This window comes from Scyliorhinus canicula, chromosome 28, assembly GCF_902713615.1.
Source record: "Scyliorhinus canicula chromosome 28, sScyCan1.1, whole genome shotgun sequence".
Classification (NCBI taxonomy): Eukaryota; Metazoa; Chordata; class Chondrichthyes; order Carcharhiniformes; family Scyliorhinidae; genus Scyliorhinus; species Scyliorhinus canicula.
In genome coordinates this window covers 12,540,501-12,557,731 of record NC_052173.1, presented here as the reverse complement: position 1 = coordinate 12,557,731, position 17,231 = coordinate 12,540,501, and the positions used below count along the sequence as shown (strand labels likewise).

General features: G+C 42.2%; 1 protein-coding gene and 1 long non-coding RNA gene across 3 annotated transcripts in view; one reads left to right on the top strand and one right to left on the bottom strand.

Annotated features, from left to right (window-relative positions):
• Positions 1–13,579, top strand: part of LOC119958141 — a 40,661-nt gene extending 27,082 nt beyond the window's left edge. The window contains exons 8-15 of one of the 2 annotated variants that reach the window (XM_038786435.1): positions 209–336; positions 1,562–1,649; positions 3,076–3,200; positions 5,926–6,033; positions 6,994–7,131; positions 7,690–8,125; positions 9,868–10,073; positions 11,277–13,579. In XM_038786435.1, coding sequence (XP_038642363.1) covers positions 209–336; positions 1,562–1,649; positions 3,076–3,200; positions 5,926–6,033; positions 6,994–7,131; positions 7,690–8,125; positions 9,868–10,073; positions 11,277–11,345 — 1,298 coding nt within the window. In that variant the 3' untranslated portion in view covers positions 11,346–13,579. The remainder of the gene's footprint in view (positions 1–208; positions 337–1,561; positions 1,650–3,075; positions 3,201–5,925; positions 6,034–6,993; positions 7,132–7,689; positions 8,126–9,867; positions 10,074–11,276) is intronic. The other variant, XM_038786436.1, reaches the window with a different exon arrangement.
• On the bottom strand, positions 4,838–16,666 carry LOC119958149. The gene is made up of 3 exons (XR_005458969.1): positions 16,527–16,666; positions 11,364–11,508; positions 4,838–5,445 (listed from the first exon to the last, which is right to left on the bottom strand). It is a non-coding gene; the product is annotated as an uncharacterized LOC119958149 (long non-coding RNA).
• Positions 16,667–17,231: the final 565 nt, after the last annotated feature.

Below are 17,231 nucleotides of genomic sequence, written 5' to 3'. Positions count from 1 at the left end.
CCTGGGTACTGCGCTCTTTTGGAGGGTCTGTGCAGACTTGATGAGCCAAATAACCTCCTTTTGCACTGTTGGGATTCTATGATTATGATGGTACAAATTATGGTGTTCAAAAAGTGCTACAAAAGTACATTAATTTTCTCTGTTTTCTGAAAATTTCTATTTTAGCTTTGAAAGATTTTAATACTTGGCCATTTGCTTTCCCTTTCAGGAACTGAAATAAGTTCTCCAAGCACCATTCTTCAGCCTCTCAGACTATATAACCAATTTAGCAGCAGACATCGTTTCTCAATCCAGAAATCAGCCAGGTGTAAACCTGATGGCCTGGATGTCAACTTGGTCTGTATATGGCTCTTGATAGTAGTGATTGTGCATCAAGCATCTTCGTATTCCTTGCAAATTAGCAGACCTATAGTTTGTACAAGCATTTCGTTTCCACTGTGGGCATACAAAAAAAAAACAACCAGGCTCACTCGCGCAATGTGCGATGAGATGTGAATTATAAATTACTTTTCTTTACTTAATTCCCTTCACCCCCAGAACACAGGAATATCTAATCTAGTTTGTGGCCAGTTACAGTGTAAAGTTCTTTATTAAATGAGGCTATTCATATCAGACACAATCTCCATCAAACTATTTGAGAGATTCCTGATGGAAGTGATGGTATCTTTTCTTTCTTAAGGTGGTGACAGAGGTGTTCTTTCACTCCTAGTAGCCAATCATCAAGCGACACTTCGGAATAAGGTTTGCCATAAAGTGATGCAGGAACACAAAAGGAGGGAGAAATTATAGTCACTTTTTTCAGCCCCACTGTTTCCGATTGATCACCCTATGGGAGATACAAACTTAATCTGACTTATTCCTGTTGCATTCTATGAAGTGAAAAATGCAACATTGGAGCAATTGTTCTCTTACTTTGCCTATTAGATAATCAGCTGTCTCTCAATTAAATTGACCTTTTACATGTTTTAGCAAACTTTGGTTTTTGAAATCTTCTTTGAACTAATAGTTCCTATTTATCAATCTTGTTGTTCTGTGTCCTCACAAACCGATCGCGTGGGATTTATGGGTCTTTTCACTCTAAGAAATGAGACAGTCAGATCGGTTTAATATAACGGGTGTGCAGTTGCGCGATTGGGTTTGAAATCCTGGACCTACACAGACTCTGCGTTCAATTCTGCTCTTGGTGATCCACAAGTAGGGGAAATAGTGTATGGCATGTGTGAACAATTGATTTGTAAAGTATACTAACAATAGTCTCGACGGACAAGGAAAATTAGATCGACTTCCGAAAATTCCCATTATTTTGGATGTTGAAGAGCTAAACAGGAAATTGTGAAAGTGTTTTGTTTAAGGAAGAATTTGGAGAAGGAAGGAAGAGCATAATGTCTGGAAACTGGTTATTTTCCCCCCACTCCAGCTAGTCTACAAATCCATCTCTGATTCCAATCAGCCTGGTTTCAGTAAAATGAGATTGATTACTGGCAGCTGTACAAGTGAGGACCCCCCACCCCCGAAATATGAATAATCGATCACTTCATAACATTTTCATTTTTCTCTTCAGATGGATGGAGCTCGTGAATCCTGTCGCTCTGTTGCTCCCACATTTGTTTCTGATGGAGGTCCTGGCGCATTCAAACCAGAGGGCCAAGGTAGATTGAAAGAAAAACTTGCATTTATATTGTGCCTTTCAAGACCTTTGGACACCCAAACTGCTTCATAACCGATTAAATACTTTTGAAGTGTGTATGTTGGGAAATACAGCAGCCGTTTTGTGCACAGCCAGTTTTCGACAAGCAGCAATGTGATAATGTCACAGCAAGTGGGGTGAATGTTAGGAGCCGAATGAGTGACCTAGTGGTGACTCCCCATTCACCTTTTCCCTTTTGCAGAACGGCCAGGAATTGCTCAGCAGACAGAAGATTGAATCTGCAACTTCCATTCTGTTTAACGCGCACCAGTAATTCAACTTTAATACTGGGATAAATATCATTATTCAAAGTAACTACATTTCACACACAAGACTTGGTGAAAGTTAGGATATGCAAAGAAGAGCTTTAAATGGGCTTCAGGTGACTGCGCAAAGTTTTCACTGGAGATCGTTGATTTCAGTGTCAGAAGTATTACGATTCCAGGCCAGATCCCAACAGTGGCTAGGATACTGGACCGGAACCCCAATATTTGAATTTATTTTGTAAGACTGTGGAAAAAATACTTTGCTCCAAGAGTGATTGCACGAGGAAATAGGTATTTGATATTTTAAAATAAAACTTCATTATTAACACAATGTTACACCCGAAAATAGCTTGCAAGTATCCCTAAAACAATACTACTCCTTTCCAATTAAACAACAAGAAAGAAAAACAAACATGCAGCTCTCAATCCATTCTACATCCCAATGGCACAGACTAGCTTCCCAGAACAGATTGGGCTCCTGTTAGAACCCCTGCAGACTCTGGCTCGATGTCTTCAGAAAGTTGTTTCAGCTGGTTTGTTTCAGCTTCTTCCTTGTCCTTTGACAAGTCTGCACAGCTTTAAATACTATATATTTTTTAAACTATCCTACGGTGAGAGCAAAATACTTTACTTGTAGTCAAAAGGGTAGCCAGATCAGAACTAGACCAAAAGCTTTCTCAAAATGTGTGAATACCTTGGCTCCACCCAGCAATGACATAATCTCCCCAAACTGAAAACCAATTAACTCCTCAGGCTGAAAACACATGGACGCCCAGCCCCATCCCAAGTCAAACAACAGTACATTAGCCCAGGCTTTTAACTCTGGTCATCTCACTTCTGGCCCTAAAAGCTTTCTGGTCTTGCAAAACAAGATTATTTTTAAAAACATGACAACTGCAGTCAAACACACTCTCACCCAGGCTTTTAACCCTTAAATTGCCAAATGTTTATAATCTAATATATCTAAAATCCTGCACTTGTCACAGAAGTGATACCAACATCCTTTGTGCTAGCTTAAGACTAAAACCTGACGGAAAAAATCGAAAGTACTGTGCCACAGACCCAAGTCATCACTCTTAACAGCCTGAGATGAAACTAATATTGTGAAAACTTCTCTTTCAGATCTAGAAATGCAAACACCCAGCAGAGTGTTACGACAACCTAACCATCACTTCAGCAGTTCTCTGGTTCCATCATCTCAAAACCAATGGCATTTGAGATATATGCCAGCTCTCCCTTCAAGTGTGGTCAGTACACGTCTACGGTTGCATTTGAACTGGTGGTTTATGTATTAGATTTCCTAGAAATTAATTGTAGCAGATTAGTCTGATAAATTTGTAACTGAAAATGTAATGCCTGTTCTAGTCAAGGAAATTGGAAACATGTCCACATTCAATCTTGAGGTTCAGCCACGTGTTTTATTTCTTCTTTCTCTTCTTGCTAATTACTCACCTTCACCCTCGCATAGTCAGTTATTCAAGCCTTTTGATTGTCAGATGTGTGTGTGGTGGTGGGGGGAGGGTGTTGGGAGGGCAGGGAGGTCCTATCACAGCCACATTCATTCATTCCTCATCCCTTCTCCATTGTTTTTCTATTCAGGACACTGAGGTCAATTATAGTGTCACTTTGAGGCTAAGATCAGCTAACCCAGCACAGACTGGGTTAGAACACAAATATACACGTGGTCCCACTCCCAAAGGTTAAGAACCAACTGATACTTGCAGTCTAGGATCACATAAAGAATCCACATTGGGGCGAGGTACTGGAGAAGTGTAAAAGAATACATTCGCATGAGTTACCATCTTTACACGAAAGTGCTTCGGGTGAATAAAGGAACTTGCTGGAAGTAAAATAGGAATTAGTGTTCAAATGTACCGTCTTAAGATTTTAACACAAATAAAATGGTGTTTCCCCTTGGACACTATATTACTGATTCAAAATTATTGTTCACACTTAATGGTGTGATTTTTTTAAAAAACACACACAAGTCCATTTTACTTCAAAATAAGTTATTAAATGTGTTCCTGTCACTACTGTTATGACACGTTAGGGTTAGTGCACGGTCAATTCCAGCCCCCCCCACCCCAGAGTCCCAACACAAGTGAATTCACCAATAATTTGTGTAAAAGTTTGCAGAGTCTTTGACCCCTTGACTGCTCAATATGTTATAGCCAGGGCAGCAGGGTAGCATGGTGGTTAGCATAAATGCTTCACAGCTCCAGGGTCCCAGGTTCGATTCCCGGCTGGGTCACTGTCTGTGTGGAGTCTGCACGTCCTCCCCCTGTGTGCGTGGGTTTCCTCCGGGTGCTCCGGTTTCCTCCCACAGTCCAAAGATGTGCGGGTTAGGTGGATTGGCCATGCTAAATTGCCCGTAGTGTCCTAATAAAAGTAAGGTTAAGGGGGGGGGGGGTTGTTGGGTTACGGGTATAGGGTGGATACGTGGGTTTGAGTAGGGTGATCATGGCTCGGCACAACATTGAGGGCCGAAGGGCCTGTTCTGTGCTGTACTGTTCTATGTTCTATGTTAAATTTAAAAAAATTTTAAAATACGTTATAGCCACCAGGCTTGTAAGTTGAACACAATATTTATAACGGGAACAAAGTTGAAAATGCAATAATTATAACAGCATAGCAGCCAGCTAATCTAGTACTACCCACACTCTACTCAAATCACAGACACACACACAGGGAGCGGAAGGGATAGAATAATAATCTTTATTGTCACAAGTAGGCTTACATTAACACTGCAATGAAGTTACTGTGAAAAGCCCCTAGTCACCACATTCCGGCGCCTGTTCGGGTCACAGAGGGAGAATTCAGAATGTCTAATTCACCTAACAAGCACGTCTTTCGGGGTTTGTGGGAGGTAACTGGAGCACCCGGAGGAAATCCACGCAGACACGGGTAGAATGTGCAGACTCCACACAGACAGTATCCCATGCTGGGAATCGAACCCGGGTCCCTGCCTCTGTGAAGCAACAGTGTTAACCACTGTGCTACCATGTGCCTTGCAATAGGAATTAAAATGAACTGAAAGATGAGTGTTCTTGCTTCCAATGTCCAGGTCATTGCCACAGGCTGTCCTCCCAGAAGGCTTGGGGATCAACGCCTCCGGTGTATGGTTAGAGTTGGTCTTCTTGCAGGAGCATTCAGTCAGTACGCACAGACAATAGGGTTTCCTCTAGAGAGGCATTTTAACTTTTACCAACTTGGGCCTTCACACAAAGGAATAGCCTCAGGCTTGTTCAATTCTTTCTTGTTTCCAACTCCACCAGAATGACCAACAGCCTTACTGAGATTGGAATAGAGTTCCCCACACATTTTAAAAGGGTTTTAAACAACTGATCCTGCCTTCAGCTGGTGGCTGGACTGGATTTCCTTGCAGTTCAATCTGGCTGTGGAGCGAGAAGGATCTTTCCTTTGGATCTTCAGAAATTGTCCATTAGATGAGCGAAAGATCAGGGCTGTGACCCTCCGGCTTCTGACCCAAAACTAAAGTAGAAGAGAAAAAACAGTCAACTAGAGGAAGGAACATTCCAGAGAAAACCCCGACCAATCGGCGGGGGCCATTGATAAGGCCCGACAATTCGAAACAGACCATTGGCCAACAACCAAGTCCATCACGGTGTGTCAACACTTGCCTCCCTTGAATCTGCTGATCCAAAATATAAACAACTGTTTGCAACCTGAGGGCACAGGTCAATCCTCAGTTTACCAGCCACTCGAATTAAAGGCCATCTTAAAGGCATGGGCACATTAACTGTCCACGTACAAAAATTGAAACAGCCAGAAGAATAACGGAAATTAAAAGGAGGAAAAGGGAACAGACAGGAGGATCCTTACACAGCTAATAATCTTCATAGATTCTTTGAAAATTCTTACTAATTTGTCATGTCCCATTTCCTATATGTATGGGTTATTCAGAAACCTTTTCCAGATTATTTTGTCGAATAACTTTATTCATTCCTACAGGTTGCAACTTACAAACCTGTGAATTGGTCAAATGCTCACTCTCTTAAGGGCAAAACACATGAAAATAATGCCTCAGACCAATTAAAGGACAGTGAATATCTGCCAATGGTAGGTGAAGGATAGTGCGACCTTAATGGTGTTATGTAGAATCCATTCCTTTTTCTCTCCCTTTGTAAAGTGGTTCAGAGAGTTTTCCTCTATTAAATTTGTCATATTCAACAATAATTTGAATCTAAAAGGTTGCTAAGTATTGTCCAAAACCAATATTGTCCATGGTCACTTCTCCAACAAAATGTGGAAATTGCTATTCTCAAAATGAAAGAGGAATTGTCATGTTTGTTTACCTATTTTTTTCAAATTAGGTGCACATCCTTGTATTAAATTGTTAACTGTCTTGACGACAACTTTTAAGTAGTCTTGTAAACATGGGAGGGCAGAAATCAAAGCTAAAAAGAATGACTTGGATTAATATATAGTGTTTTACACTGACACCAGACATCTCAAAGCACAATGAAATGCTTTTGAAGTGTTGTTATTGTTGCATTATAAGAAACGTGGCAGCTAATTGCTGCACAGCAAGCTCCCACAAATAGCAATCTGATCATCTCTTTTTTGTGGTGACGATTGAGGATAAAACTGACCAGAGCACTGGGGAGAACATCCCTGCTCTTCAAAATAATGCCATGGGATCTTCTACGTTCTCCTGAGCAGGCGGATGAAGCCTTGGTTTAATGATTCATCTGAAAAATGGCACCTCTGACAGTGCAGCACTCCCTCAGTACTAAACTGGAGTGTGACCATAGGTTTTTATACTCTGGCCCCAGAATGTGAATCCAAAACCTGGTGACTCAGGTGAGGGTGCTACCTATGAACCTACAGCTGACACTTTGACCCTCAGCATTGGTCTATTGTCTGTCACTAGGAGGCGCACTCTCAGGAACGGCCACAAATATTTCCCAATTCTCTAATAGTGTGCAAGTTAAGTTATGAATCGGAACACGTTGAAGTAAAGGTATGATGAGATTTTGTACTGCATATGTAATGGGGGTTTGACATTCTCTTTTTTAGGATCAGATAGTACTTCGTCTTTTTGATGATTCAGAAGAACCAAATGAAGTAGAGAAAGCAGCAGAGACACCAAGTTTAAAGGAACAACTGGAAAGACCAAAGTCGAGGCTGGTTGATCTAAAGCTGGTAAAGTTAAAGGTATAAGAACAAGCATTTAATGGCTGTAATTTAAACACTAGTTACAATACAGTATTTTGTTGCCTTTGTGTCACTTGCTCCTTTCACCGGCTCATTAACGTGATTCCCTTTCTTCCCTCCCACCTCCAAATTTCAGATGGTGTTGGGTGGGGAAAGAGAATGGAACACTGTCTGTTCCACATCTCTCCTCCAGCATCCCTTTTTTTTTTAAAAAATAGCTGCGCACTAACAAATACAGTTCTTGTAATTGATTTTGAATTCCCTCAGCCCAACGGACTAACTGGAATGTTTTCTTTCTTTTCAAAAGTGTTCTCTTGTTTTTATTTCCCATTGCTAATATTCCTCTTCTGTCTGCTGTTTCCTGGCTAAAAGAACGGGCAGAAGAGCCGCTCAATTCTCTGCCAATCCTTCTCCAATCCTCATTATTCCATGGCTGAGCTTTCACTGTCTGCATCTTTCTGTGTGGTCCATGATTTAACAGTGGAGTGCTACGTCATATAAGTTCCACTTATCCTCCAGGTTTTTGAACTGTTGTGATTTTTCTTTTTAATTATACAGAACATTGAACTTCTTTCACAAAGACTTCAGAAAGAGTTGCAAGAGGTAAAGGCGATTGAAGAGACGCTCACAGAAAACGGGTGTGAAGCAAGTGCACCTGTCCTTCCAGAAAAACCTCCCAATTTGGCTGGTGCCATCTTGGAAAGCAGACCAACCATCACCGCCTTGAAGCAGCAAGAAGCTGAAAAACACGTTCTCCCTTCCCATTGTACAGCTCTGACTTCCAATCAAATACCCAAGCTTGTGGACTGTTCAATACAGAATAACACTGTTTCTGGGGCTGCAACATGCCAGTTGGAGATGTTGCTTCCTTCTACTGAGCTGGCTTTGAATGTGATGGACACATTGCCCGCACCCATTTTCCATAGCTCTTCACGCTTGAACACAACTGACAAAGGGTTGAAATTTCAATCCCCTTTTTGCAGTGGAAGCATAGGTGAGCTATTTAACATAGAATCATTTATATCTGTAGATTTTTAAGGTAGTTTTTATAATGAAAGGATTGTTGTATGGTATTTAATACAGTATAATCTCCTCAGCAAGGTGGCAAATAGAATTGCCAGAGCAACTTAGCATTTGCTTGTTTATGCAAGAAATTGTTGACGAAATGAGGTACCAAAACTTGCTGTGTAAAAAGCTGTGGTAATACCTACCCTTCGATATGCCTGTGAGGTATGGACTGCCTACTCCAGACATATTAAATAGCTGGAGAGGTTCCACAGGAACTGTATTTGGAACGTCATGGGCATCAAATCAGAAAGGATGAGCAGCACCACAATATTAAGCTAGACAATTATGGTCTTGGACAACCTTGTCGATTTTTAAAAAAAAAAACAGAATTTAAATTCACCAGGGATGGCATGGTCGTTACCACTGGTGCCTCACAGTGCCAGCGACAAGGGTTGATTCCGACCTCTGACTGTGTGGAGTTTGCATTTCCTCCCCGTGTCTGAGAGCGTTTCCTCTGGGTGCTCCGGTTTCCTCCCACAAGTCCTGAAAAATGTGCAGGTTAGGTGGATTGGCCATGCTGAATTGGCCCTAGGTGGGATTATGGGGATAGTGTGGTTTGGACCGAGGTAGGATGCTCTTTCAGAGGGTCAATGGAGACTCGATGGGCTGAATGGCAGCCTCTTGCATTGTAGGGATTCTATGAAATTAAATGGCTTGTGCTGTTTAGAGTTCCATTGTTAGTTTAAACTTGGTTATTAAGCTAGTGAAAACATTTGAATTGTAAGTGATTAAGGATTAAAATGGCAGTGACTGGGAATTCCACACCAATAACTGTACTGAAATAAATCACATTGCATATCCATCACCTGAATATTTTCGCGTGAGATACAAAGCACCCTTCCCATTTGACTTGGATCCCTGTTTAGTCTGAGTTGAAAGTGTCCAGCAGAAACTGGGCATGTTCATCACTACAGCTATAGCTCGAAAGAGAAATGCAGGTCCCTCGAGTGTGTGGAATTATTTATAATGTTCCATAGCACCTACAAAAGTAGAATTTTTTAAACTGAAAAAGACTTGCATTTGTGTAGCACTTATTGTACATGTCGTCAACATCGCAAAATGCTTCACATATAAAATATTCCTTTTCAAGTGCAAAAAATGTTATGTCGGTAACCATGGCGGCCATTTTGCACAAATTAAGACCCCATTGATTGCAATAGCCAGCTGTGCTGTTTTTGTGGAGCTGGTCGAGGGTGAAATTTTAGCCAGGACATTTAATGAATCCCTAATCTCCACCCAAACTGGCAGCTGGAGCCTTGGTTTAACATTTCATTCAGCACAGTATCTCGAGCTGTGTCAGTGCGGCAATTCAGCACAAGGGTAGATTGGCACCTGGACTGGTGCTTCAGCCCATACTTTTTTGACCTGGAGGTGAGTGTTATCGACTGAGCAAAGTTGATCATTGATCAATGAATAACTATTGCAGTTTGGTCCCACTACTTGTATCCATGAATTGTAAAATCCGTTCATGGGTCCAATTTAGAAATGGTTCTGCCCCAAGGGAAATCTAAAAGGGCAAGTTATGGACATTATTGAAACCAAAAACTATCACACTCGGGTTACAATTATTCGTTCACCAATAAACAGTTGATTCTATTTGTTTTGGAAATAATTTGAGAACCTAGAGAGTTGCTCTGTGAACTTGCAAACTCTTGTTGTGACCTCCAGACAGAAGTAGCCTGCTCTGGGCCAGCATGAAACAGAGGTCAAGCAAGATTCTACCTGGCTGTCTCAAACCCTCCCACGAAGCATTTTTGGATGCCGAGGTTTCCTGCTGTCTCGCCCGTGCCTTCCAGTCACCTGATCAGAGAATAAAGAGGGAAAGAAACTTCACCAATCCAGTAGCCAAGATACTTGAGCAACAAGACGTTATGGTGAGTACCACAACTGCTAAAGAGGGATTTCCGCATATTCCCTTGATCTAATGTGAATTTTGTTCCTGAGAAAAGAAAGGGCAATCTTCCATACAGTAATAGTTGTGATTAGAACTTGTCAACAAATATATCGCTTTCAGAAAATTAGACTAATTAGGCAGCAGGGTAGCATGGTGGTTAGCATAAATGCTTCACAGCTCCAGGGTCCCAGGTTCGATTCCCGGCTGGGTCACTGTCTGTGTGGAGTCTGCACGTCCTCCCCCTGTGTGCGTGGGTTTCCTCCGGGTGCTCAGGTTTCCTCCCACAGTCCAAAGATGTGCGGGTTAGGTGGATTGGCCATGCTAAATTGCCCGTAGTGACCTAATAGAAGTAAGGTTAAGGGGGGGGGGGGTTGTTGGGTTACGGGTATAGGGTGGATACGTGGGTTTGAGTAGGGTGATCATGGCTCGGCACAACATTGAGGGCCGAAGGGCCTGTTCTGTGCTGTACTGTTCTAAAATGGCACGGTAGCACACTGTTGCTTCACAGCGCCAGGGTCCCAGGTTCAATTCACGGCTTGGGTCACTGTCTATGCAGAGCCTGCACGTTCTCCCCGTCTGCGTGGGTTTCCTCCCGAAAGACGTGCTTGTTAGGTGATTTGGACATTCTGAATTCTCCCTCTGTGACCCGAATAGGTGCAGGAATGTGGCGACTAGGGGCTTTTCACAGTAACTTCATTGCAGTGTTAATGTAAGCCTACTTGAGACAGTGAAGATTATTACTACATGGGGAACGGAAGAGCTTTCAAGTTTCAAATTCCATTTTAATCTTCATATCAGCTGAGACCAAAATGAGTGAAGCAAAGATGCTAGTTTTAGTTCTGACTTTTTATAGCAGATGTTGAATTTTGGACCGTTGAGCTGTGTTATAACTGTTCAGGAATATTATGTATATGCCCCACCTTGGGTGTTTTTGTATTTTCTTTCACAGAGTAAGTGGCACAAACCTGTATCAGTGCTCATATTCAGACCAGATTTTTAAATTTGAATAACTTTACAAAACTTTCTAACTATCTCCATAGTTCAGCTTTATTCCAAGAGTCGAACTGGAAGGGGCAGTCGATTTTAATTTTTTTTTTAGATTTCTCTGCAGCTCTGAAACTGATCGCAGAAGTTTTTAAAATGATATTGGCTTGGATTCTAACTCTGTATTTCTGCTCCACAGCACTTTGTCCCCATCGAGCTGCATTACCAGCCAGAAGTCTCTCCAACAGTTTCTGGTGTCTGTTTATGAGGAGCAAGCGAGTCTTACCCCGTTGTTATGAAGTTCCGTATTTTCTTTCCTTTTTGTCATCTGTATCAATGCCTCTAATTCTGGTGAGGAGGCAGGTTTCATTGACTGTGCTTCTGGACACATTACCAGTAGTATAGCTGCTTCTCAATATCCATGGTGATTCCTTTGTAAAACAGAAACTCTGTGCTTTAACCACATAAAGTATTCTAACTATTCCACATGTTGAAGAGGACATTTTGTGACCGATCAGCTATATAAACTGCCTAATCAGTACAGGTGCCCTAGTGGCATAACCTGCTGTCTTATAGTCAGTTCATCACTGTAGAATGTGACTAATGTTTAAAATACATTCTCCCTTTTCGATGCGCTCTTTTCACTTTTGATCGTGAATTCAAGTATCAATTTCTTTTGTGTCCTGCTATCTTTCAGCTAAAGACGAGAGAAAGACTTTACTCCAAATGCCTGAAGTCTCATAATTGACACTAACGCTCTTTAACCAGTTGGTTCAGATCTTTTTGTAGGGCTTTATTTCTAAATTTTGTGCTGTAAAAAAGGTAAGATTAGAAATGTTACTTCAATATTGCTGAAAAGAGCAATAAGTTGTTGAAACTTTTTGTCTTGCACAGGCCTAACACAATTTCAAATGATCACAAAAGTTTGGCTTACGGGAGAAAAGATTGATTGGCAAATCAACGCTGGTCGCAGCGTTGCCATGGCGAAAGTAATGAGGAGTATAAGCTCCCCGAAGGTCGACTTGCCAACCTTTTCTCCTGTAGTGTATATTGCTGTGATGGTTTGAAATTTGGCATTCTTGTGTTCATTGTGATGAGTGCAAGACAAAAAGCTTCAACAGCCTGTCTCTTTTCAGTGATAATCAAGAAATGTTATTGCAATTTGTTTTTGAGTTGCTTGCTTAAGCATCATAGAGCTCCTGCAGTTTCACAATATTGAATTGTATCAGTTAAATTAAATATTCCCTGTAGACCGAGGGCAGGAATGGCAACATTATAACTAATGCCGCACAATTAAGGGAAATTATTGGCATTTTTCCAACTGAAGACCTGAAGTGTATATTGTGTCATGTGACTGATCTGCAGTACAAGGGCAAGCCGTTGGCCAAGTATAAAATAGTCTTATTAATATAGTTCCCAAAATCATTTAAAGTGTTGAATCAAACAAGAGTGTTCAACTTTTAAGATCTAACCAGAGTTAATTTGCAAGAATTTGTTAATTTGTCTTTTGTGCCACCACCCTGTCCTACATCTCTCCATTATTCAGTGACGCTGCAACCTATTACAGGGCATCATATTTTCATCGGTGCTCGCCTTCACGAAGGAAATGTGGTCTGACACGAATCTTGTAAGGGCGTCTTGGTTCCCTGTTCCCCAATTAAACAGAACACCTACCTCTCAGCCAGGATTGAGTTTTAATACTTCTGACTCACAGTTAATTTACTGATGGGCAAACCTGATAATCTGGATATCATTAAAACTGTTACACTACAGACAAAAAATATTCCGGTTCGGAGTTCATCCCTTGATGCTTGGTTGGGCACTTGTAGAACCCTACACATTACAGGACAACTTGAAGCTCCACTTAACTATATTGAACTTGAAATGCTTGGCTCCTCCTTCTGCTTTTCCCTTGTTACTTGGGGTCGCCTCGATGCTGATTGGTTGCCCATCATTTTTTAAATTCGGCAGTTGGTTTTCCAGCCAATGCCCTTCCTACCCCTAATCCTCCCATTTATCCAAGCTAGGATCTGACTGATGCACACTGGCTTGCCTGCACCAGAGGCTGGGTTCTGGAGCAGGTCTTGACCCTGAGGCCTTCTGGCTCCAAGACAGGAGAGCTACCCAATGAGCCGCTCCCGCTCCTATTTTGAACTTTAAATACTTTCTGCAGATGAACTATTCCAATCTTGTATACTCTTGATTTTAATCTTTGCCTTACAGGGAAAACTTCACTGTAACCTGACTCACTATTGTAGGAAAGCTTTAGAATTTATTTCTTAATTTAAACATTCAAATTTTCCATTAAAGTTATTATACTTTACTGTAAATGTCTCTGCTAAATCTGGCAATGTATCTGTGAAGTTTATCTTTAATCTTTAAATGCCTAATGACTGCCTTTGTAGTCCATGATGGCTGTACTGGTCCATTAAACATTTTTGTATGCCTTGTACATTTTTGTATATGTAACTACTATGCAAATAAAGTTTTATTGAGAATATCTTTGTGCTTCTTTTGAAATGGGATGTATTTAACAAACATCGCAAAGTGAAGCCCGATTTATATTGCTGCACCTGTCCCAATCAGCAGGAGATATCCAGCTTCTGGTCTTTGTTTTGTCATGTTTTTCCAAAACCGAAGGGCCAAGATTTGATCCCTGCTTTGTGCTGACTTATCCAGCCTCAACTGTAGGATCAACAGGAAGACTTCTCAATGCATGATGTATCTTCCATTCCCACTTTGATGGATGGAGAGGCTGTTTGTCTGTGGAAGTTGAACTTTACTCAAGCAATGAGGGCAAATGGTTGGTGACTTATTATCCACTAGTGATCTGGGGTGCAATCTACCAGTTGCTGCCCAATAATAATGAAACGAGTTCGGCAACACCAATCCCCCTGCTGCCTCTGTAGCAGGGTCCTCTCCACCCTCAGCACCTTCCCCGCCCATACAAAGTCAGAAATGATCGTGTCCACTTTCTGAAAAAAGGCCTTTGGTGTAAAGATCGAGAGCTTGAAAGATTAAAAAAGAACCTCCCCAGAATATTCAGATTCACCACTTGGACCCTCCCCGCCAGCGTTAAGTGCAGTGTATCCCCACGTCTTAAAATCCTCCCCAGCCTCCTCCACCAGCGGCTCTTTGCATCTATTTTGCAGAGGGAGATTGTACTTTGCGTAACCTGTGCAGCGTGTATTAGGATTTCATTTAACCTTCAACCAATTTATTTTATCTTCCTAAATGCAATAACTTTTATAACCATTCTGGACATTGTGATTGTAATTATCAATCATGTGCAATTGGGAAATGTCTCTTCATCCTTTTGAGGTGTCTCCATGTTTCTGGTAACCATGTGGATCTCTTACATAGGGATTGTCCAGTCAAACATGTTTCGAAATGGAACATGAAGCTGGGTTGCCAGAAGATGGTGCTGTCCACAATCTTTTTTTGAACTCTCTCTGGTCTCTGCCTGAGGTTTAACAGTATGAATGTTGACAGCTCCCTACATACTAATATGTTTTTCAATATTCAATAATTGGTTTAAATGGGTGTGTGTATAATCTGAGTGTCTCAAACAGAAATTTGTTTCAATTGTTTACATGAGAATATGATTGCAAAAATTGAATAATATTTTAATTGGCAAAAGCGAGGTATTCCCGGTGAATGAGCCGGCACAGTGGGCTAATTTAGGGGGGATGCCAGTTACGGTAGCGAGGGATAGGTTTAGGTATTTGGGGATTCGGGTAGCGAGGGAATGGACGGGGCTCCATAAGTGGAACTTAACGAAGCTGGTGCAGGAGGCCAGGGAGGATCTTAAGAGGTGGGACACACTGCACTTAACATTGGCGGGGAGGATCCAAGTGGTGAAAATGAATATTCTGTCGAGGTTCTTGTTTATCTTTCATGCTCTCCCGATCTTTATACCAAAGGCTTTTTTTCGGAAAGTGGACACAATTATCTCTGACTTTGTATGGGCGGGGAAGGTGCCAAGGGTGGGGAGGACCCTGCTACAGAGGCAGCAGGGGGGGTTGGCGTTGCCAAACTTGCTTCATTATTATTGGGCAGCGAATGTGGACAAGGTGCGGCGGTGGTGGGAAGGAGAAGGGGTAGAGTGGGTTAGGATGGAGGAGGAATCTTGTAAGGGGTCTAGTTTGAGGGCTATGGTGACGGCAGCATTGCCAATGGCTCCGTGTAGGTATTCAGGGAGCCCAGTGGTGCAGTCCACGTGAAGATATGGAATCAGCTGAGGAGGCATTTTAGGGTGGAAGGGATGTCGGTGCTAACGCCGCTGTGTGAGAATCATGGGTTTGAGCCGGGTAGGATGGATAGTGTATACAGGAGGTGGAGGGAAGTGGGGCTGGTCAAGGGGAGGGATTTGTATTTGGAGGAAGGGTTCGCCAGTCTGGAGGAGCAAAGGGAGAGGGTAGAGCTGCCGAGGGGTAGTGAGTTCAGGTATCTACAGGTTAGGGACTTTGCACAAAAGGTCTGGAATGGGTTCCTAGATTGCCAGGATACACCCTGCTGGAGTGACTGCTGCTTCCGGATGTGGAAGGGGAGGAAAGAATTGGGGATATATATAAGTGGCTGGGAGAGCAGGGAGGCGAGTGGGTGGTGAAGGTCAAGGAGAAATGGGAAGCGGAGTTGGGAATGGAGATCAATTGGGGAGTATGGAGTGAGGCACTGCGAAGGGTAAACGGGACCTCCTCTTGTGCAAGGATGAGCCTGATACAGTTTAAGGTGGTGCACAGGGTGCATATGACTCGGGCGAGAATGAGTGGGTTCTTTCAGGGGGTAGCAGATGAATGTGAGAGGTGTGGGCGGGGACCAGCGAATCATACGCACATGTTTTGGGGTTGTGAAAAATTGGGAAGATTCTGGGCGGGAGTGTTCAGGGTCTTAGCCAGGATAGTGGAGGAGGGAGTGGACCCAGACCCTTTGGTGGTGATATTTGGGGTTTCAGAGAAGCCGGAGCTCATGGAGAGGAGGAAGGCCGATGTCTTGGCCTTCGCCTCTCTGATTGCACGGTGGGGAATTTTGCTGGAGTGGCGGTCGGCATCGCCACCGGGGGTAGCAGCATGGTTGGGTGACCTGTATGACTTCCTGCGGTTAGAGAAGATAAAGTATGAGTTAAGGGGCTCAGCAGGGGAGTTTGAGAAAAGGTGGGGGATGTTTGTGACTGTGTTTGAGGAGTTGTTCGTCTCTTGGGGGGTGGGGGGGGGGGGGTGAAAAAGGAGAAAACTCTGTACAAACTGTATAGTTGATTGTTGGGAAGAATGTCTCCCGGGGTGTTTATTTGCTGTAACCTACTTTGATACAAGTTTGAATAAAATGTGATTTTTTTTTAAAAAGTAAAAATATTTTAATTGACTTCTTTAAAAAATTAAAGGCTGTATCTGTATCTATCTCAATACTGTCTCCCATAACTCTGCTACGAGGAAGAGAATTAGATATTTACCACAGAATAACTCTGCTCTGTATTGTCGATTAGATACGTCCCGCTGGGTCCATTGTATGTATTTGTGTGACGTGCTTCTGGGCTGAAGCCTGATGTTAGAATTCTCTGGAAGCTCTCAACCATTTCTCACATCTTTTATCATTCGTCAGCTGTCTGCCTTGAAATTACAAAATGAGATTGTGGGTTTGAAGGCATTAACCTATTGGTTTTAGCCGAGACATTTCACAGTAACACTTTATCGCACAATATAATTTCAGTGCCATGGTGTATTAATTACATGGTATATTAAATAAACTTTGTGTCATGAACATAGAGGATTAAAAAAACCTGAAGCAAGCTTGACTCTACGTGTCACTGTTGGTCGCTTGAGTGTTTTACAAAATGCTCCTGCAGCTCAAAAGCATCACTTCCAGATTCTCTTCCCCTCCAAACATTGCTCCCAGTTTCCATCCCCTTCGCTATTGACATCTCTAACCTTGCCCACTATATACAGCAACCAAACCATTTCCATGAAATGTTGCACACTGATTCTTGTCAACAAATTCTGAAACCTCCAATGGTTGGCATGTATGTAAAAACACAATGGAGCACAGTATGTTTTTTTTACAAGGTATGTCAGTGTTTCAAAGGGTAGAGAATGCTAGGCATTCCAACACTTTTACTACCAATCTGCATAGTCTTTGATCTGTTTTGAACCTTGTATTT